Source organism: Podarcis cretensis (assembly GCF_951804945.1).
Source record: "Podarcis cretensis genome assembly, chromosome: 10".
Taxonomy (NCBI): domain Eukaryota; kingdom Metazoa; phylum Chordata; class Lepidosauria; order Squamata; family Lacertidae; genus Podarcis; species Podarcis cretensis.
The window spans coordinates 39,397,872-39,419,981 of record NC_137179.1 but is presented as its reverse complement, the minus strand read 5'-3'; the positions used below and the strand labels follow the sequence as shown (position 1 = coordinate 39,419,981).

General features: G+C 40.9%; 1 protein-coding gene and 1 long non-coding RNA gene across 3 annotated transcripts in view; one reads left to right on the top strand and one right to left on the bottom strand.

The window, feature by feature from the left end:
* MGAT4C (MGAT4 family member C) overlaps positions 1 to 22,110 on the bottom strand; it is a 323,932-nt gene that overhangs the window by 234,223 nt on the left and 67,599 nt on the right. Inside the window, exon 3 of one of the 2 annotated variants that reach the window (XM_079991837.1) lies at positions 15,739 to 15,834. In XM_079991837.1, coding sequence (XP_079847963.1) covers positions 15,739 to 15,765 — 27 coding nt within the window. In that variant the 5' untranslated portion in view covers positions 15,766 to 15,834. Of the gene's footprint in view, positions 1 to 15,697; positions 15,835 to 22,110 lie in introns of those variants that run through there. The other variant, XM_079991838.1, reaches the window with a different exon arrangement.
* LOC307224757 lies at positions 11,037 to 20,681 on the top strand. The gene is made up of 4 exons (XR_013842730.1): positions 11,037 to 11,095; positions 12,188 to 12,417; positions 19,685 to 19,860; positions 20,564 to 20,681. It is a non-coding gene; the product is annotated as an uncharacterized lncRNA (long non-coding RNA).

Genomic DNA, 22,110 nt, shown 5'->3' with positions numbered 1-22,110 from the left:
CAGTCCTGAGATTAAGAGTCTCGTGCTCTACCAACGGAGCTATCACAAATCTTCCTTTTTTAAAAAAATAATTTTGTTTCCCCTTGTGACACACTTTGACATTGATCCGTAACTATCATATTTCTGTCAGGTAATATGTATAATAATAATAATAATAATAATAGAAGAAGAGTTTGGATTTGACATCCCACCTTTCACTCCCCTTCAGGAGTCTCAAAGCGGCTAACAATCTCCTTTCCCTTCCTCCCCCACAACAAACACTCTGTGAGGTGAGTGGGGCTGAGAGACTTCAAAGAAGTGTGACTGGCCCAAGGTCACCCAGCAGCTGCATGTGGAGGAGCGGAGACGCGTAATGTACAATATGCAACGTTGTGCATTCCAAGTTATATCATGATTGGAGACAGATAAATTAGCATGTTTCTGGACCACCTGAGTTTCACACATGCAGTCATAAATCTGTTGCATCCTGTTTCTGTGGTAAGCTGCAGATTTATTTTTTAAAAAGAAATGCAGATAAAAAATTCTAATTTAAGTATTATTTAAATACATATTTATCACACTTTCTATCAAATACATTTTTCCAGACATGACTGTATTGGAGCTGGCTTAGCACCTTTCTGCCCACAGAATGACCTGTTTAGGGGCTTTTTGCAGGATGACACAGACTGCGTTTGGTAGGACTGAGAAGTGGGACACCTTTTCATAATCAAATGCCCCCTGAAGTACAGTGCAAATACACTTATCTCAGAGTCAGCCTAATGGAATAGGATTTACTTCTAAGTAGACATGGTTAGAATTGTACTGTTGTTCTGAGAGGTGTGGATTAGTTCAGTTCGTATTGGAATTTCTCAAGTGTCCCTGGTCCGATACAGCCAGCATCACTTAGGGCAGGTTCATATGATATGATAGGAGCCAACTCCAGGGAGCTTGGGAAACCACAATAATATAATTGTGGGGGCTGGCACCCACAAAATCAATGATAAAAGCCAGCAGGCGGCAGCACTGCCTCCGAGAGAGAAATAGTTCAGCTCCACCCTCCACAGCCAGCCAGCAAGGCATTATTTTCTGTGAGGCGAAGCTCGGACACAGAGGCAGTGACAGTGCCCTCCCCACTGAAAAGGGTGCCTCACTGGCTAGCTGCAGAGAAAGTAGGAAGAAGAGGTGCTGACCTAAGCAACGTGGACGTGCGACATCACACACACACACACCTGCATGTCACACGTGCTACATACAGGTGTGGGCATGTGATGTTGCACATCCATGTTGCGGTGGCGGGCGCCCACAATCCTGAGGGCTTGCTGGCACTCCTGTATGATTTTCTTCCCATGTCAAGACAACCAAAAGTGCTTACACATGATGACATATGTGTAAGGGCACATCATCTGAAGTCCCTTAGTACTTTACCAAAGAACCATAGAATTGTATCGTTGGAAGGGACCAAAAGGGTTATATAGTCTAACCCATGCAATGCAGGAATCATAGCTAAACGATCACTGGCAGATACCCACCCAACCTCTGTTAAAAAACCTCCATCGCCAGCTCCTCATCCTTCCCTGCCTGCCCCCAGGGGTCACCCGGCCCCAGAGCCCAGCCTGGCCTTGCCCCATCTCCAGAAGAGGCCGGCAACCACAGAGGCTCTGTGCACACCAGGTAGAGGGCTCCACCTGCCTTCTTTACACTCCTGAGGGTGCACTCCTGAGGTTGGGCTGCCCTTCGGCCAGGCTACACTTTGGCCAGCTAACACTTACTTGCTCATCGCTCAGTGTGCCAAACACCCCAAATGGCAGCAGGAGTCACCCAGGCCCACAGTAAGCAGGTGTGGAGGGAGGGAGGGAGGTAGAGAAGGGACAACCCAAATGCAGTCCGGCCTGGTGCTTCTCTCTGCAGGCATCTGGGGGGATTCACCCACCAAGGGCTGTGTTGGCTGGCCAGGCTCCCCCATGCACAGGTGGCCAGGTGGTGCAGCTTGGCTCTGGTGGTGGGGAGTCACTCTGCTGGCATTGGTGACTTGCCTGCCCTGGGCAGTGGCAATCCATGCTATGCCACTGACCCATGGTATCAATATATGAGGACCAGTACCTCATTGTTTATTATTTTATTATTAATAAGCAGCTATCCTATCTTTAAAAGACATCTGAAGGCAGAAGTTCATGGAAGTTTTTAATATTTTTTATCCTGGTCTGTAACCATAATTTTTTTAAAAATAATAATAATTAACGCTGTATTATTTTTAACACTTGATTATGAGCTGCCCAGAGTGGCTGGGGAAACTCAGCCAGATGGGCGGGGTATAAATAATAAATTACTATTAGATTATTATTATTTTCCACCCCCTAAAAACAGTGCCTAAATGTTTCAGTTTCTGAGTGGTATTGCATTTTCATTGCATTTCTATTTAGGGATGCATGGACTCCAAGAAAAATGTTGCAGTCTTTTCAAACTCTTTTTTATCTCCTTCAGCTTATCAAATGACTTTTCTGAACTGGAACCTCCACAGCTGCTTTAGCATTTTGCTTTAGGCACAATCAAAAAGTAGCAATATGTGCTGCTTGGTTCAGCTTATAAGAAATGCTACAAAGGGAGACTTTCCTGCCATTTTTTCCTATCCTTAGTAGATAACCGTTAGAAAGAGTTTTAAGACCTGGTCTTCAGTGGGCTGCCTTTGTGTCCTTCTGTGTCTTGAGACCAACAAATTGGAAATGATTGCTAGAATCAAGCCATGTAATTAGACAGCATAACATCTAATATACTCCTTTTGTCAGTGCGCCAGAGAGAATTTTTCTGTAAATGACACATTACACCATAAAAACCCCACTTTCAACAGGCCTGTTAATGATGATAAATAAAGAACTTGTGGAAAATCAAGCAATTAATCCATTGGAAGCTTTCCACTGGAGTCACTAATAAGGCATCAGGAAATGCAAACACATACATAAACAAACCCTTTGTGAATAAACTGCTTTAGATTACTACAGGGGTTTTTTTGGGAATAAGCACCCCTAACCTCAGCAGTAATGTCTTTTATGCCATTAAAATAAATCAAATTATTCATTTAAGAAAGATGATGTGCAAAGCAAGTTCTTTTTATTAGAAAGTATTAGTTACACAGATGTATAATTTTATTTTGTGGACAAATCAGATAAGGCAGCTACATTATGTTTTTGTTTATTAACCATCAAATAATGCATTACAGGCATAATGCACTGCTGGTAATAAATGCTGAAATTTAGAATGTAGGAGGATCTTATTGAGTAATTCAAACTGAGGCTATGTTAAGTAGGACACTCTGTGAAATAAAGAACAGAAGGTCCTGGCATGATAGTAGGCATAATATTGGATCCATTAGCATGGTAAATGTCCTTCGGGGGTTTGGCAGTCTGTCACTTTGGCAGGTGCAATCATTATTTAACAAAATGTCCCAACATTTCTTACATTGCCCAGATCTGTGTTTTGCACATGCACTCCCTTTCTACAGAGTAGTCCATTAACTGCCATAGTGCATGATTTCAGCATAATGCTAAGTTCCAGACTGTACGGAGCTGAGAGTCTGCATGAAATTGTTGGAAAAAGATGGGCCAAAAGTGAAGATACTAGCGGAACTAAAGGATCTGCAGGAAGAGATGGAGGGAGAAAATTGCAAGTGTTTAATGAATTGGTGGGGGGGGTAATGGTGGGGGTTATATGTATTTATTGTAAAGTGGGTAATGTCCTGATTGAATTGTCATTTCCTTATATAAGGAACATACACAAGTATAAGAAAAATGATAATTTGCCATTATGTAATCTGTCATTTCCCCGCCAGAAGGTTGAAAGAAAAAAAGAGAGAAGTGGTCATAAATAAGTTCAAACCCAATACAAATATGTTTGACTGGTTTAGACCTGGTAGGTGTATGGATTCTTTACTTTCTTTACTTTAATCTGTTTCTTCCTGTTTTAGCCAAGTAATATGGATGCTAAGATCTTTGGAGAAGGGCCTGGGGAAGGTTGCCTGATGTTTTTGAATTCTGCATACACTACTATGTATTTTGTATGTTTTTGTGTTTGATCTGAAACTCAATAAACATTAGAGAAAGAGAGAGAGATTGGAAAAGAGTGCCACAAATGTCTATGCTTTAAGACAGACCTATGAGCTTCTATATGTTGCTGGATTCCAACAGCTTTCACCCCAAGACAACATGGCAATGGTCAGGTATGATGAGAGTTTGAATCCAGAAACATTTGGAGGCTCATAGGCCCCTCATCCCAGTTCTAATACATTTACAGCCCAATCTTTTAATGACTATCCTCACATTACTTTTTACTTTCTTGGGCTCCACGATCACTGCAGATGGTGACAGCAGCCACGAAATTAAAAGACGCCTGCTTCTTGGGAGAAAAGCAATGACAAACCTAGACAGCATCTTAGAAAGCAGAGACATCACCTTGCCAACAAAGGTCCGTATAGTTAAAGCTATAGTTTTCCCAGTAGTGATGTATGGAAGTGAGAGCTGGACCATAAAGAAGGCTGATCGCCGAAGAATTGATGCTTTTGAATTATGGTGCTGGAGGAGACTCTTGAGAGTCCCATGGACTGCAAGAAGATCAAACCTATCCATTCTGAAGGAAATCAGCCCTTAGTGCTCACTGGAAGGACAGATCGTGAAGCTGAGGCTCCAATACTTTGGCCATCTCATGAGAAGAGAAGACTCCCTGGAAAAGACCCTGATGTTGGGAAAGTTGGAGGGCACAAGGAGAAGGGGACGACAGAGGATGAGATGGTTGGACAGTGTTCCCGAAGCTACCAGCATGAGTGACCAAACTGTGGGAGGAAGTAGAAGACAGGAGTGCCTGGTGAGCTCTGGTCCATGGGGTCACGAAGAGTCGGACATGACTAAATGACTAAACAACAACAACAGGCTTGTCTCAAGCCATACTGTTAATTATTGAGTCACACCTGGCACTCTCAAATGCTCCAGAGATGCCAATAAATATATTGCTATTGTTATCTGAATTTCACATCAGCTCCTGAGTGTTTTGGACACCCTGGACATTGGAAACTGTCTTATACCAGGTCAGAAATATAAAACGGAAGTCAGCCTTAATTACTGAGTCCCAACTAGCATTCTCAAAATCTCTGGAGATGCAAATAAACTCTGCCATAAATATGGCATATGTCGTTTAAAGTTTCCTTCACTATACTTCTGTAAAGTCCTTCCCAATCTCTACTGCCTCTCTTGCAACCTGATCCAATGAGTCTGACCTTATTTAAACTGGATCTTTTTTAGACATATACCGTATGCAAGACACCCCCCGAGCCTTTTAATAAGCAAAAAATTGGGTTGTTCCAGCATTGTTAGATATAAGATCTGTAAATGGGGGAAGACTTTCCTTACACTGCTGCACCTAAAGCTCATTGGACTCCCAAACCACAATCCTAATCTAGTTGGATTTTACAAGTGACACTGAAATTCAGTGGAATTTACTGCCATGGAAATGTAGAAGGCGTTACCATTTTTCAAATAGCCTTTTCTATTTTTCCCCATCCCCAATTTTCTATCAATATAATACCTAAAAATTCAAACCTTGTTTCACAGAGACACCCTCATCAAGGGCATATATTGTATTCTCAGAAGTTTGAAGTTCTTTTTTTCCTGAGCATTTAAGTAGGCAGAAAGAAATATTTCTCTGAGATGAATAAGTGAACAGGGAGCCAACTCAGAAAATAATGAATTATCAACCATATAGATTTGTCACTGCAGTAAGGAATAATGGATGCTGCATGCACAATTACAAGTATGTATGAGAGACTGAAAAACCAGCCTGCTTCTTGTTAATTTCATATTTGCAGATTTATTAGGGAGGTAAAGATTTACTCAAGTAAATCCTTCTAATGACAGCAGACACTAGACATAAAAAAATACAGTCGGGAGATAGTAACCATGACAAACACAAAGAGAAACTAGAACAAAGCTTTGTGCAAGAGGAACAGAAGTAGGGAGGGGAAGAATACACACACACACACACACACACACACAATGCATTGTGCTATACATCATACAAAAAATGAACAAATGCCTTTCCTTTAGGAAAGCTCAATTTACATGTTGAAAAACAAATTCTCCCTGCATCATTAAACCTTAGCAAAGTGGATGCATAGTTTGGGATAAATTCTGTTTACTCCATTTCACACACAATTCTACCTCTCTCTCTCTCTCTCTCTCTCTCTCTCTCTCTCTCTTTCTCTCTCTCTCTCCCCCCCCCTCCGCCCCAAGCCATTGAGGCGGACTTTCTTAATAGTTGTTTGAAACAATCCTGGGATAGATGAAAAGGCTGAATGGTTACAGTATAAGCACTTGAGAGTTTAACTGATTTCAGTGGGAAAGATTCAAGCACTTGCTGCAGTCTCTTGGGACTTAATGACTGCCTCACTTTGACTGAATTATGCCCAACATTACAATACAGCATCTTTCCCTGTTTGCGACTGAAGCCTGCGTAGGAGCTACTGCCGGCTTGCTGCAGGAATGCTACTGAGTACCTGAAGTCCTGAACAAAGATGGGTTGCAGAACATGGCAAGCAGCCAATAATGAGAAGCGGGGAGTGTTAATCCTATATCAAAATGTGAAATACTTAATGTTTGGAGTTAAAGGAAAGATAAAGGTCACATCTATACCAGTTTACCTCTCAAAGAGTCACAATTCTCTAAACTTTTAACACAATACAGTTTTCAGGATTTCTTGGGAGAAGCCATGTGCTTTAAATGTATCATGTGGGTGGTGTTTAAACCAGAGGTCCTGTAACCTAGAGTGTTGTCCCAACACTGATACTGAAGGGTACTATACGACCACAGGGCAATGCACATTTAAGGTTAATTGCCCTATATCTGAGGGGTCCACTCTGATGAAGTTGGTAGGTTTCCTGTTACTTCTGAGGATGGAGCAGTAAAATGAAGGCAGGAAGCTGAAAGGCTGAGTACCTGGGGAAGAATCGTGGGAGTGAGGTGGAAGGTGGACATGAACTCTACTTCTGGCACAGGTCTAGAGATACTTTGAATTTTCCTAAAGCTCACCTCGATTTCACTCAGGAAATAATTGGAGTTTTTCAGGGGGGTTGAATGGGAGATATTAGAGGGGCACTTGTAGCCCCTCAAATGCATTCATAGCCTATGATGCTACACTTATTAAAAGGGGATGGGAATGGAAGTGTGTTTTGGGGCTGCAAGTTACTCTTCTGTGAATGGAAAATGGCAATTTTGATCAAATTTTAATCTGAGCTGGATAAGTGTGTGAGGGCTTCAAATACTCACCTTTGAGGCTACAAAGTTCATTTCCAAGCTGGGATTAGATGAACGTCAATGGGATGTCTACATGGAAATAACCCCCTGAGTTCACCCCTAATTGCCTGCCCGCCTGCCAAGTTTTGTAACTGCAAGTGCTCAAGAGCCTTACTCTGGCACTGGGTAAGAAATATTTGCCTTAGTGGCTGTTTCCCAAGTTGGTCAAAGGAGAGGGTTTTTGTTTGATGTCTCAGGGCTCCTCCTCTTATGCAAAAGTGCCTGAGTCTAGGTCCTGAGTTCCATGGCATAGTCACCTGAACACAGCAAAAAAAAAATTAGGCATGCCCAATGGAAGTCAAGGACAAGACCAGACTTGAACTCTGATGTCAGAGGATGGGGAAGACTGTGGGGTAGCAGCCATGTGTGAAGATAGCCCCAGAAATGCCTGCCTTGTTGGAGACTCCCACAGGAAGGAGACCCCAAGAGCTTACATCCTCATCATTTGCTTTGCTCAAGATGGCAACGCTGACCCTGCACCTTGGAAACCTCCTTGGTGTAGGAAGGCACTATGCTGTTACAATCCAGCAGGCAAAAAGAGTAGAAGGCTCCCAAGCCCCCAAAGGGCCAATAGCTTCTGTCACAGGGGTTGGAGCTAGAATAACCCTGTAGCTACAGAACAATTAAAAGCCAGCTGTTGCTGTTGCAATTTCTAGCTTGCTGCTCTGAGTGCCCTGGCTTGTATCCAAATCTTACCCTTTGTGGTGGAGCTTCATGCTCCGACACCAGGGTGTGTGTGTGGTGAGAATGGGGCTTGAGTGCATCCCAGGGGCGTGGCATGCCACCTGTGGGGGTGGGGCACCCAGTGCAGGCAGGGGGCAGCTGCGATGGCACCCCACTAGGATCGCACTGCTGGGGGCGGTACGCTCCCCCTGCACTCCTCTTCTTTCACCAGTGCTTACCCCTTCCTTGACTTTCATATGTGTCATCTAACTACACAGAGAGGTAATCATTTGTTGACTACAACCACACAATGAGTTGAAAAGGGATATGGAGAAAATGCATATGAAACAATCTCCCTGATTCTCTTTGTATCAGATTTTTTTTTTTTTTTTTTGCCTTTAAAGAGCATTTTGCACCATGTCCAAAGCTTGCAAAGTGCTTCAGGTGTGACCTGTCCTTTCATAAGCCCATATCATGTCCAAAGTAGCTAGCATCCATATTTGTGAAAGAGACTTTTGAATAATGAGATTTTCCTGAGTTGGAGGATATCAATCATTTGTTGTGAGTCAACCCTGAGTATAAGAAAAATATTCCTATTTGTCTAAAGGAAAAAAGAAGCATTGTACCTCTCTCACCCCAAAATGTTCATGACTCACTTGAGAGCGCTAGATTTCCTACTGATATTGACCTTGAAATGCATCAACTCTCATTTCACCATGCTCTAGCCATTTCAGCTCTCAAAAAAAATACATCTTAGTATTAAAGGCCTCAAGAAACAAAATGTATTAACTAGATCACTTTAATGCTGCCTTAGTAAAGTTGTAACCTCTGTGATCCCCATTATAGAAGAGAATGTATTCTACTTGCTCTTGAATGTACATGGTCAAAACACTTATATCCCAACTATTTCTATGCTATTGAATTGCTACATTACTTGCTGTGTGTTAGGAAAACAGCTTACTTTGTTAAGTCTGACATGCTTTGAGTATGAATGAAAACATTCTACAGGGCAATACTCTTTACGTCATTCTTGCATAAGGCATCTTGTGCTTTCTTAGGCTAAGCAAAGAAAAATTGTATCAGGAAAGTTGTCCCCCAAGAAGTGCTTTCATTTCATATCTGCAATCAAATGTCTTTACAATGCTACAACAACTCATTTTCTCAGTATTATTATTCCTTTTAAATCAAGGCTGGGAGACCTGTGGTCCTCCAGATGTTGTTGGATTCCACAACTGCAACCAGCATGGCAAATGGCTAGGGATGGTGGGAGTTGGAGTCCAACAATATCTGGAGAAGTACAGGTTTCTCATTCCTATTCTGGTAGTTCCAAATTACTAAGGCTACAATCCTGTACCAACATAACTGGGAGTAACCCCAACCAAACTCAATGGGACTTACCTCTGAGCAGAAATTTATGGGATAGTGCTTTATAGTAGTTCTAAATTACTCCGTTCCTTGTTTTTGATCAACTCTTAACTTCCCTTCCTGTGAAGTTAGACCCATGAATCCAGACTATAGAGTCTGTAGTGTTCTTTCAATGGTTATATAAGCAAGACAGGACTGTCTCACGCAAAAGTTATGGTGAATTTGTTAGTGTATCTCACATCTGTATAAATATATTTATTTATTTGTTTATTTATTTATTACATTTATATTCCCTCTTTCTTCCAAAGAGCTTAGGGTGGCTTCTTCCCCTCTTTATTTTCTCCTCACAACAACCCTGTGAGGCAGGTAGGCTGACAGATACTTATTGGCCCAAGATTCAGCACTCCAACCATTTCAACACACTGGCTACTTAATTAAATTGCCCACTTACATAACAAATGAGAAGGATTTAGATACGTACACAATTTAAAGTTAGGAAACTGACTTGTGCAAAAAACAGCTTCAATTCTGAGTTTCTAAAATAATTTGATGCAATCCAGCCAGATGATAAATATTTCCGAGTCCCGTTAATTTCAGTTAGAGTCTCCTGTTAAAATATATCAAAGTTCTAAGTCCTTAATTATAACAGGGTTGAATTTTACACCAGAACTCTGGAACACTAGAATTCACAGATATACGAAGAAGCTGATTGATGGAAGATTCAGACAGACAAAATAAAGTTATTCTTTGCATAGCGTATAGTTAAACTATAGATTCTGCTCCCGCAAGAGGTACCCCGCAACTTGGATTGCATATCAGCTTTTTGCGCAGATAGTGGGTAATAGGTTGCTAAAATATCTGTGGGATAAAACTTATATTTTAGAATATTCTTTTGGGTCTCATATGTCAACTTTCCCAGCCTCCATAGACCAACATGTTTAAAAAAAGCCTTAATATTTTCATTGGATCCTATGCTCCAGTGAAGATGACAGACTTTGTGGGAGGAAAATCTTAACGCTTTAAGAAAGCAGACTGAATTCTGCAGAGAGATGAATTCTACATCACTCCAATTTGGTCCATAAGTAGTTCCCCTGTTTATTTTTTGTAAATGGCATTTGAAAAAAAGTTTGTGGTGACATAGTTGTTAAATAAACGCATGCTTCTTTCCTCCAATAGGAATTGGTTGTGTTACCATTTAAAATCCAATGCACAGAACCTTTAATCCTTCATGTATCACTTTGTGTAAGAGTCTGCATGTCAACAAGATTTATCTCTTAATACACACTTAGACAATAGGTGTTCTTTTGATTAATCTTGTGGCTAATTGTGTACTGAATGTACAGCTGCAAATTCCATCCAATTATTTTCTCAAGGATAATGACTAAATATACAGTACTTACAGATAACTGCACCTTTTAAATAATGCCTCAGCTTAAGCTCATAAATAATAGTTTACTCTGGTAATGGCACTGAAATCTATGGTGCTGATCCTCTTAGTCAACAGAGAATTCTGTGCCGGCTGCTACACACAGTGTTCTCTTCCACTGAAGACACAATTGCTTCATTGATTGACAGTACTTGTCATCTGTTGGGACACAGGGAGTGGAATGCTTAGCTTTCATCCATTCAAACAGGTGATGAACAAAGCTACAACATCAGTCATCTGCTTGGGCAGTGTACACATGATGCAAGAGTACAACATGTGCAGAAATGTGACCCATCGTAACTTACTGTTTAGAAATTACCAAAGATATGAGGTAAGAAGCTAGCCTTTAAAACCTCATATGAAGGATAAGAACTTAAGAACAGTTCAAATGGTACATGGGATCAAGCATCCTACTTCCCACCATCAAAGCCAACAGGCGGGACAGGAAGGCAATAGCTGTTTCCTGATTTTATATTCTCCAGCAATGGGTACTTTTACCCATTTTACATCTGATGAAATTATTTTGTAGTATTTAGAATTTGTATGGGTGATTTTATCATTTTAGAGTTTGTTAAATTGGTTTTAACCAACCTTAGAGCTTGCTCTTGTATGTTTTATTCTGTTTAATATGTAAATCACTTCAATGGCTTTATGTTAGGAAGAGGTTTAAACATTTGTTTATTATTCTTATGATTATGAAGATCCTGAAGAAATATCCTACCCCCAATAACAAAAATAAATTTTTGAGAAATCTTATCAAATTCTTTTTTTGGCATCAGGAGATACAATTTCAGCTGCATCCATTCTTTGAATCCAAGGGTGATTTGGATTTTTCTTTGAAAGAAAACCACAGATACAAATAAAGGGAAAAACTTTGGGCTCGTGTGCATATCTAGCATTTACTATAATATGAAAGAGCAAAAGAAATAATCAAGAGTTCTTATTTGCTTCCCCATCGGTTTTATACCACTAATTTTACCATTTCTTAATTCTTCTCTTTCCCTACTATTGGTCATATTATTGCCTTTCTTCAAACATATATACCAACAAGAAATCATTTTGTGTATTTATGAATAACTGCCTGCAAGAGAATGTCTTTGTATATATTCTGCTATATTCCTGAGCTGCCTTGTGGGACATCTTTGGGAGACGAAAAGGTTAAGGAGTAAACCCTACACAAATCCAGAGTAGAATCCACAGTGGATGGTCCCTTGCACCTCCTTCTGGCAACTCCTGCAGCCAACATGGTGCCAAATGTATTGCTCTGCTTTCCTTTGGATCACATCAGTGAGGCCGAGAGGGGGTTCTTGCCATCTGGGCAGCCCAGGACCTCCATATACATTGCCCAGACTTGCACCCCAGAGAGGACTTTATACGGCTTGACTTCATCCCCAGAGATGCACTTCATTTTCTCTTGAGACAGATGGATGCCAACAGCAGCAATCTGAGCTCAAGTTATAACCTTAAGCAAAGCAATGAGAAACTCTTGAGAGGAAAGAATGAAGAACCCAGTGGATTATGTACCTATCAGACCTTTGTTACAAATATACATTCCCAGGAAATGAGTTCGCCATACAGCAGCATTCAAGCTATCAAAACATCAACAGAAGAGAGAGTGAATGAAATATTCAATGGCTTTCCTCAATAAGAAAGGTAATAAAGAAAGCTATTGCTGGCAGCCACCCATTTGAAAAGGTAATATGGCTGTTTGCAAGCTGAGCAGTGCTTTTTTCTCCCTTCATTGAGCAAAGTTCCCTGCGGTTGAGTAACTGAACTTAATTTCTCAACGTCAACATCTCTGCTAATCCCACACCCGCTTTCAAAGCCAGCTCTGTTTAGCTTTACGTGGAACGAGCTGAATGTTTTACTTTCAAAGCGATAGGTGAAACAGGAAGATGTCTCTCATGCTTCTCTACCTCAAAAGGGAAAATTACAAAATGACTATTCTGCTACTTATTTAAGTCGGAAATTGGCCTTTTATGTTCATCAATCCAACTTGCATACATAAAGCAGGAGTGAATGGAATGTTTTCAAACTGCTTTGCTTTTACCTTTGCTCTATACACAAGTTCCAAGACTTTTTTAAAAATACACTCACTGATCCCCTTGACTCCTGCAATCTTCTTTTTTATCTCTGCCTACTAGTAATTTTGCCTCGGCAAAGCTGTTCAACTTGGTCATTTTAAGTGATCCTCAATGAGAAACTGACTATTCCCCCCTATTTATTTTATTTATGTCCTTATTACGGTTGTATCCAGTGCTGGCTTTGCCTTTTCAGAAATCGCTTTCACTCACCAAACTTTGGCCTCAAATTGTTGCTGCCATACCTCCTCACTTAAACCCCTTGTCTTCTCGGCCATTCCTGAGAATCACTGACTAAAATGTGGTGCCCCAATTTATGCTAACAGAACCCTCTTGCATGAAGCAAATTCACCACTAGAAATATCTGCATCTCCATGACAAGGCACCCTTAACAAACAACAGTTCCTAGAATTATTTGGGAGAAGCCATTACTTTTTCAAGTGGTATAGTGCTTTAAATGTATAGTGTGAATATGGCCTTAGAGAGTTCATGAGAGAGGCAATATATGAACCAGGAACTTCCTGATTCATAGCTCTGTTCTATGATACACCATCTCATAACAACAATGCACCAATTTAGGCAAAACTATGTAGTGCAATGGTCTCTAGACACAAAGATTATTCTTCAAACATCTTTATCCACCACAGAGTATCTTGGGATAGGCAGTCAATATACCCAAAGACCATCTGTCCCCACATAAACTAAGCCCATTCATCACCTCAGGCCCTTCTCTGCAAGCCCCCATGGAAGGAGTGATGACATCGAGGCCTTTTCAACAGTGGCTCCCCACTTATGGAATTATCTCCTTAAGGAGGCACATCTGGAATCATCACTATCTTCATTTAGGTGCCAGGCAAAAACGTTTCTTTTTACTGAGTCTTTCAGCATTTAATTTGGAGAGCTTTAGGTATTTGTGGTCTCTTTTCAGTGGGTGGACTGTGTTAGATGTATTTTTTTTTTCATTTTGTTTTAGTTTTATACTGGTTTTAATCTTTGTAGTATTTTCTAAGTTGCTTTGGGTTACATTTTGTTAGAAAAAAGACTAATAACTGCAATAAATAATCATAGTCAAGGTTGGGGATGATGAATAAAAAGGTTCACTTGGGCTCCAGACCTTGTCAGCTTGGAGCTGTTCAAGGTCCCATACTGTTGCTCTGGTCCGACACTACCTGCTCTTCTGATTGAGTGGTTGATTTAGAGCTGCTGCTATCTTGCACCTCTCTCCCATATTGGAAGGTCCAACTCATGATCCACTTAGAAGAGATGGATTAGATTAGGAATGAGGAACCTGTGGGCCTGCAGATATTCTTGGACTTCAGTTCCCATCATCCCTGCTCAACTGGCCATGCCAGTTGGAGTTGATGGGCATCGGGAGGGTCTCAGATTCTATATCTCTGGATTAATTGATCCAGAATATGTAATATGATGATGCATCAAGATCCCACCATGAACATGGTAACAATATGAAAGGCACATTACAAAACCTCTAACTATAGCGCTAGCAGAACCATAAGTTTAGGGTTAGTGGAATGTTCAGTGTAAAATGTTCATCTTAAGGAAATGGATTCTAAATCCAAATTAATTTTAGTTTATCGTAACAAATTCTTTCCAGCTTCACACCTGAAGCAGATGGAAGGCGACTGCATCAGTAAATCAGTCCCTTCAAATTACTGTGGTTTATGAAGCTCATCTGCATTTTAATCAGACATAAAGGGTTTATTCTTGGAAAACCTCAAGAATGCCAGTTTTTGCCACCTGGAAATACATGGGAGAATTCATAGTAAATCAAATAAAATATGTTGCACATTTTAATTTTGCATATATTTCTCTCTTGAGACTACAGTGTTACAAAGTTACAGGTATCAATATTTTTTACTAGCAATGATATATTAGAATTCAGATAAGAAGCTGATTTTTTGCCATAAGCCTATTTAATTGGAGATTTAGGACTTTTTCAACAGTGCTACAAAAGTGCAATAATTTTAAAAATCCAAATGTAGTTGTGACACCTTCAAACAACTTCTATAATCTGAGTGTGAGTCAACCAGTTCCCATTTAGAGAGAGAACTGATGTATTCCAATTAGGATTCCCTTTATTATTATGTTATGATTTATTATTATTGGGTCATAAATGCAGCAAAGAAATGCAAGAAAGTTGCATTTATAATAGTTTGGTTTCAATCAGCTCAGTCAAATTAAATGCGTGAATTCATGGGTATCCATTATGTGCTATGAAAATCCCCTTGTAAGTGCACAGAATTCCTTGTGCTTTTGGAGGGAAGAAGAATTTCGTCAATCAACCAATTTAAACTCAGAAAAGAAAATAGTAGGAGTAGCTAACATGAAATGCCATACTGTGGTTCCCATTAGCTCCAGTCAGCATGACTAATGGCAAGGGATGATGAGAGTTTTCCACCAACACCTGAAGGACAGCACATTGGCTAGCTTGCATTACAGACTCTGATCCAGATGCTCAAGTGTCCAGCTCCCAAAACTAACTATTCCATGTATCATTTTCTTCAGTTTTATTTGTTGCTTCAAACAGTTCCTTACAACCATTAGGCATTATACACTCTTCACAACCATATTTCAGATCTCTTTCCATCATATGACTGCATCATCATCAACTTTTCCACTTTGCTGCTCAGGTCACAAGGAATCAGTTGGATAACTTCATTCTCTTTCCACCCATCTGACAAATAATTTCCCAAAGATGAAAAAATGTGTGTACTTGCCTATAATATTTTTTTCAAAGCTACCATACTCCTTGACCACATGCATCTAGTTTTCAGAATATGTCACTTTTTTAATACTTTAGTTTACTGTTATTTCATTTAATTATCATAACATACCCTAATTGTTCGTGTTGGCTGGTGTTTATTTAATATCTTACTTTTTTGCTCTTGCTGTTTTCAACCATGGTGGTAGAGCTGAAACTCCATACCAGTATTGCATTTAGGATTCCAAGCCTCCACGGTTTTCTTGAAGTCTGGAGAGAAAGAAAAAATCATAATATATATCTCTTCAACTTATTACCACTATTACTATTTCATTTATTATGAGTTGATCCAACACTGCCCGTCTATGATCAATATGAGTTCACTGCAGACTTTCATGAATGAAAGTAGGGTGGGGACCAGTTTTAGCCAAGCAAAGTCCCACGTTGCTTCACAACATCCTCCAACTCTCTAAAGCAGCTGGGGCAGCCCTATCATTAAGCAGAGATGGATGCAACAGAATGGTGAAAGGCACCAGCTTAGGAACCCCCAAGGGAACCCCCAGGGGAAGAAGGCTCAGAGCCGGTGGATTGGTTGTGGGACTACAATGAGTGGTCAGAGGCAGAAGATTGGGAGGAGGATGTGACAGAAGCTGAAGAGGCAACAGGGTTTAATGAGCAGGAAGAGACTGTGGAGGAGCACAGTTCTGACTCAAAGGCAGAATAGGGGGATCAAGGGGCTAAGGAGAAGCAGGCTACTGAAGACACCAGGGAATCCCCCTCTCCTGCTATGACCAGCTCCCATCTCCCCTGGTCTCCCAGAACACAGAGAGAAATAAAAAGGACAGAACAAAGAGAGACAAGACAAAGGAGCCTTAGGCTGCTGGTGAATAATAATAATAAACATAATAAATAAACCTTTATTATCTCCTGCCCAAAGGTAGGAGATTAAAGAAGTGTTGGCCAGGGTGTGAGTCATCCCTAAGAACTTTCCTCACTCTCTTGAGGCAGCGGTCTCCCGCAATGTCATCTAGCAAACTCTGAGGACAGCCCATGATGTCATGTGCTGTATTTGCCACCCTCTGTAGGGACTTCCTGTCCATGGCTGTCAAACCAGCATACCACACTGTTATACAGTATGAAAGGACACTTTCTATTGTGGCCCTGTAGAAGGAGATCATCAATTTTTGTTTGACATTATTCTTTTGCAAGGCCCTGAGGAAATGGAGTCTCTGTTGGGCCTTCCTAACCACCTGGGTCGTATTGATTTTCCAAGTGAGGTCTTCACTAAGGTAAACTCCCAGAAATTTAAAGGAAGAGACTCTCTCCACACACACACCCCTGATATACAATGGGGCTAGTTCCTCTCTCTACCTCCGAAAGTCCAACACCATCTCCTTTGTCTTGCTGATATTTAGGTTCAAGTTGTTCTCTAGGTGTCATGTGGAGACTTTTTGAACCTCCTCCCTATACGCTAATTCATCTCCACCTGTAATTAGACCGATTATGGTGATATCATCTGCAAATGTAATAATTGTGGTGGATGGATCAGATGAAATGCAGTCATATGTTTACAATGAGTACAGGTAGGACTCAGCACACATCCCTGAAGGAACTGGGGGAGGAGCCTTAGAAAGCAGTAGGAAGAGGGGAGGGAACTTCAGTCCTTGCAACTGAACTGCCTCATTGGGGCAAGACCTACTGGGAAGAGTTGCTGTGATCACTAGGCCTGCATTGTTTGGGTTTCTTTGAATAAAGAGTTAACTTCACTGACACTGAATGTTTTATTGATGACTTACTCCTGACTCCGGCTCCTGATAGTCCTGCGCTGTCAATCCGGCACTTTCTTGAAATATTCAGTAACATCACTATGAATTTTAGTGAAGGAAGTGAAATGGGCTAATAGAATAAAGATAGCACTGATAGTGTGACACAACAGGCATCTTGTCCATCAGTATAGGAAAATGACCACACCTCCAGGTATATGCTAAAACATGGGGAACTAGGTAGCATTGAGCAGCAAAATGGTCTGACTCAATAATTGTTGTTTGCCCTCCTGCTTCATTATGGAACCTTTTATAGCTGCTTAATTCAGGTACTTAGTTGTGAATGCTGCTAATCGAAGTAATCACGGAAAATTAGAGCTTTTTCACAAGGCAAGAACAACGTCTGCATTTATAGTCACATAAAATAGCAATAATTTCATTATGTGCTTTGTCACTTTCGCCCTCATACAGTTCTTTCTACCCTTCTATATGCTGTATGCATAGGGGTGGGGGAGAGACTTTGTGGATGCCATAAGCATTTGCTGAAGGTTTGCTTGACACACAATTCAACCATCTGCCATGCTGCAAGTGTTGACATGTCCCCAGCTGTCACTGGAAACCTGACTCCAATCTTGAGGATTGTTAAAGCATGTGAAGAAGAAAAGCATTCTTATTGCTTGACAGTGACCTCTTGGTAAGAAACTCAGTGAAGTTCAAGCCTAGATAGATAGACAGACAGATGGATATTATGGCCATTAGATGATTGTAAGGATGATTGCAAGGGCAACTAGCGGAGGCTGCTGAGCAGAAATGACTCACCACACCACTTTATCACAGAAGATTCCATAAACCAAAATAAACTACACTTTTCTCCACAATCAGGGAGATTGTGGTGTGGTGAGATCTTTGCATGCAGTAGCTTGCAACTAAAGGTAAAGGGACTCCTGATCATTAGGTCCCATTGCGGATGACTCTGGGGTTGTGGTGCTCATCTTGCTTTACTGGCCGAGGGAGCCGGCGTACAGCTTCCGGGTCATGTGGCCAGCATGACTAAGCCGCTTCTGGTGAACCAGAGCAGTGCACAGAAATGCCATTTACCTTCCCGCCGGAGCGGTACCTATTTATCTACTTGCACTTTGATGTGCTTTCGAACTGCTAGGTTGGCAGGAGCAGGGACAGAGCAACGGGAGCTCACCCCATCGCGTGGATTCGAACCACCGACTTTCTGATCCGCAAGTCCTAGGCTCTGTGGTTTAACCCACAGTGCACCCACGTCCCATAGCTTGCAACTAGGCTTGGGCAAATATGGCAATTTTGGTTTCTCGGTTTGTCTTCCCGCCCCCCATCTTCACATTTCCACTTCAGTCTGCACAAATAATATATAATGCAACTGTTAATGAAATCAGTGACCATTTGGAGGCTGATTGCCAACCACCTGTTTAAAAAATGTATGGACATATTGACTAATTATTAACATTGCCCAGTCAACATTTCCTCAACTTAGAAAACAACAACCACTGAATAAATATTCATGTCATCAATGTAAAAGAGAGAGAGAAATTATGCATATGCATCTGTGCTGAAGAAATACTCAACACTGCCAAGAGACTTCAAATTGTGGATACGTTTGGGATCTGAATAGCCTTGCATTGCAAATAATAATTTCAGAGAGAGTTGTAGTTCTTTCATTGCTTTTAATATCATGTATGTCCAGGAAAACAAACGTTACACTTTTATTTTTAAGCAAACAGAAATGCATCTTGAGGAAAACAAATTATATTTGTGCCAGATTTTCAGATTCCTTCCGTCTGGCATAAATGGTTCAAATTGTACATTTTCTTAATGTTCATGATACAGTTTCCCAGGAATGTGAAAGATTCCTTGGTAGTCAATTACTGTTCTTTCTGTCCTTTCACAAGATAGGTAGTAGCAAAGAATTTTGGTAGTTTGGGATGTAAATACAAGGATGGACAAAGCAGGAAAGTACTGCTGGGTTAGAAGCACCCTGAGGGGCAGTAAGAAACTACTCTTTTGCTTTTGGGGTTTTGAGGCAAGATCAGCCCTTTGCTGCATATTAATAATAAGAATTAAGAATTAAGAATAATGCCAGCAGCCACCACCACCACCTCCTGTTTAGGCTCTCTACACATGATCAGGAACGCTGCTTTTTATTAGTGAAGCAACCCAAACTTGTAACTGGTCAGTCTCAAGGATGAATCTGATGTTCAGATGAATACAAAGCTTTGGTGTCTCTCTAGTGAACTGAAATATTCTTGTAATTCTAACCAAGTTTGATTATTAGTTAATTCATTGTTTGTACACATGAATGTTGAGCATGCATCTTTGTTCATATTCAGATATTGATTGCTGCCGCCTCTTGACTGAGGTATTAATTGGCATGATTTCTTCACCACAAGACGCGAGGGAGGATTACAACAATATAATACACAGTTATAAAAACCGATAAAACCATTACAATTATGAAACAAGAAAAGTCATTTCACTTGGAGCAGGAAAGTATTCAGCAAAAGAGGTGAGTGCCACAAAATGAAATACAGTAGCTGTCAAAGGTCAAAGACATGTGCCTTCATAATATGGTGAAAGGTGAACAATAAAACACATAGGAATAGCTAGATACATCTCTGTGGGGAGGGTGCTCCATAATTTAGGGGGTGCCACAGATAAAGCTCTCTCCTGGGCTGCCATGCTGCACACGTCTGAGGGTCATGGAACCATCAAGAGAGCCCCCTCAGTAGATCATAACATCTGAGAAGGTTAGCAGGAAAGAAAGCAGTCTTTCAAACATTTTGGACGTAAGTCATTTAGGCCTTCAAAATACTAAACCAGACCCTCCAGGTGTCCCTATTTTCCAGGGACATCCCTGATTTAGAGAAGCTGTCCCAGTTTCTGATTTAATCCCAGAATGCCCTGCTTTTCCTTAGGAAAATGGGGAAAAAATTCAGGATGACATGTTTTTGGATAATATGTTTTGTTTAAATCTTCAATAAAAATTATACAAAAAAGAAAAAGGTAGCCCCACACAGAGCACATTGCAGTAGTCCAATCAGAAACTCACCACAGCATGGAGTACAGTGGCCAAGTCATCACTGTCCAGGGACCACAGCTGGTGACCCAGCCATAGCTGGGAATGGGCACTCAGCCTCTGAGACTACCTGAGCCTCCAAAGCCATGCTTGATTCAGGAACACCTCTGAGCTACAAATCTGTTTCTTCCAGAACAGTGTCAAGCTAAATACCATTCCTGTTCTCAAAAGCTGCTCCAACTGTTTTTACAAGCCTCCTCACAACTTGCACAAGTGGAAGAATAAAATAAACAAACTGGTGGTGTAATGAATTTTGGCAGGGAGAAATCTCTCTGGTTTACTGTGAAATCCTCACCTGTGTACCTGCACTATACCCTTATACTATAAACTGAAAATGTATCCGACAGGGGAGGATTCAGCTGGTAAGTTTATAGATATATTGGAAAGAGCAGGTAGGAGGTGCTTTGTGTAAAAGGAAATATGTTTTCACTCATTCCTCTTGCAAAAAATCAATGCAGCTCACACCTGACATTTCCTACTCTTCTATTCAGCCACAAGTAACTCTTTATTTATTCAACTGTTAGAATGCTTTTGCACTTATTGTTGGCATCCATCTGTCTCAAGAGACAATGGAGTGTGCCTCGTGGGGTGAAGTCAAACTGCTGGAAAATCAGAGCACTTGCTGTAGCTGCAGAGACTGGTAACTTGTAACTGCTGGCTCCCACATTCATTTTACTGTGTTAGCTACACCAAAGTGACCTTTCCAGGGTACAAGCCTGGTACAGTGGTAGTTCGGGTTACAGACACTTCAGGTTACAGACTCCGCTACCCAGAAATAGTACCTCGGGTTAAGAACTTTGCTTCAGGATGAGAACAGAAATTGTGTGGTGGCGGCGCGACGGCAGTGGGAGGCCCCATTAGCTAAAGTGGTCCTCAGGTTAAGAACAGTTTCAGGTTAAAAACAGACCTCCAGAACGAATTAAGTTCTTAACCCGAGGTACTACTGTATAGAGGTCCTGGGCTGTCCAGATAATATGACCTCCTTCTCAGGCTCAGTGATGTGGTCCAAAGGAAAGCACATTTGGCACCAGCTTGGTTGCAGAGTTGCCAGAAGTTGCCATTCAACCATCTGAGGGACTTTATTCCAGATTTGTGTAGTATTTACTCCTTTGTCAGGGAGAAAAAGAGAGACTCCATTCTGGGCTTCTTGCATTTCAGCTGCAACCAGGAAAGCAGTTGTCCATGATTACCAGATAGGGAATGAACTCTAGTATCTACCTGCAGCAAACAGATGTTTTGTGTGTGTTTATGAAACCCAGCAGGTCAGGATTTATTAGATGTGCACATTGGCCCAAATTACAAAGTGAATAGGGGTGATTCAGGTGAGGTTTCCACAAGTCAAAGTCAGATTGCATTGTTATCAAGGTTTATCAAGTTATTTCATGGAATCCTTAAAGTCCTGAGGATCTCTGTAAACTTGGGTATCCACACAAAATGTGTTGGCATTTAAAATAAAGCAACCACTCCATTGTTACTGCTGCTGTTGCTTTATTGCTATTGTGTTTGTGGTTGTTGTTGAAGTAAAACCAAGCTAACTAGGGAAGTTACCCTGAACTCAAATCAAGAGGAGTGGAGAGAACCTTGATTTCATGACTGATAGGTCTAGGTTTAATCACATTGAATTATTTTCCTAGGCCACAATTAAAGTGATTTGTAATAACTAGTAGCCTTTTGTTTTCA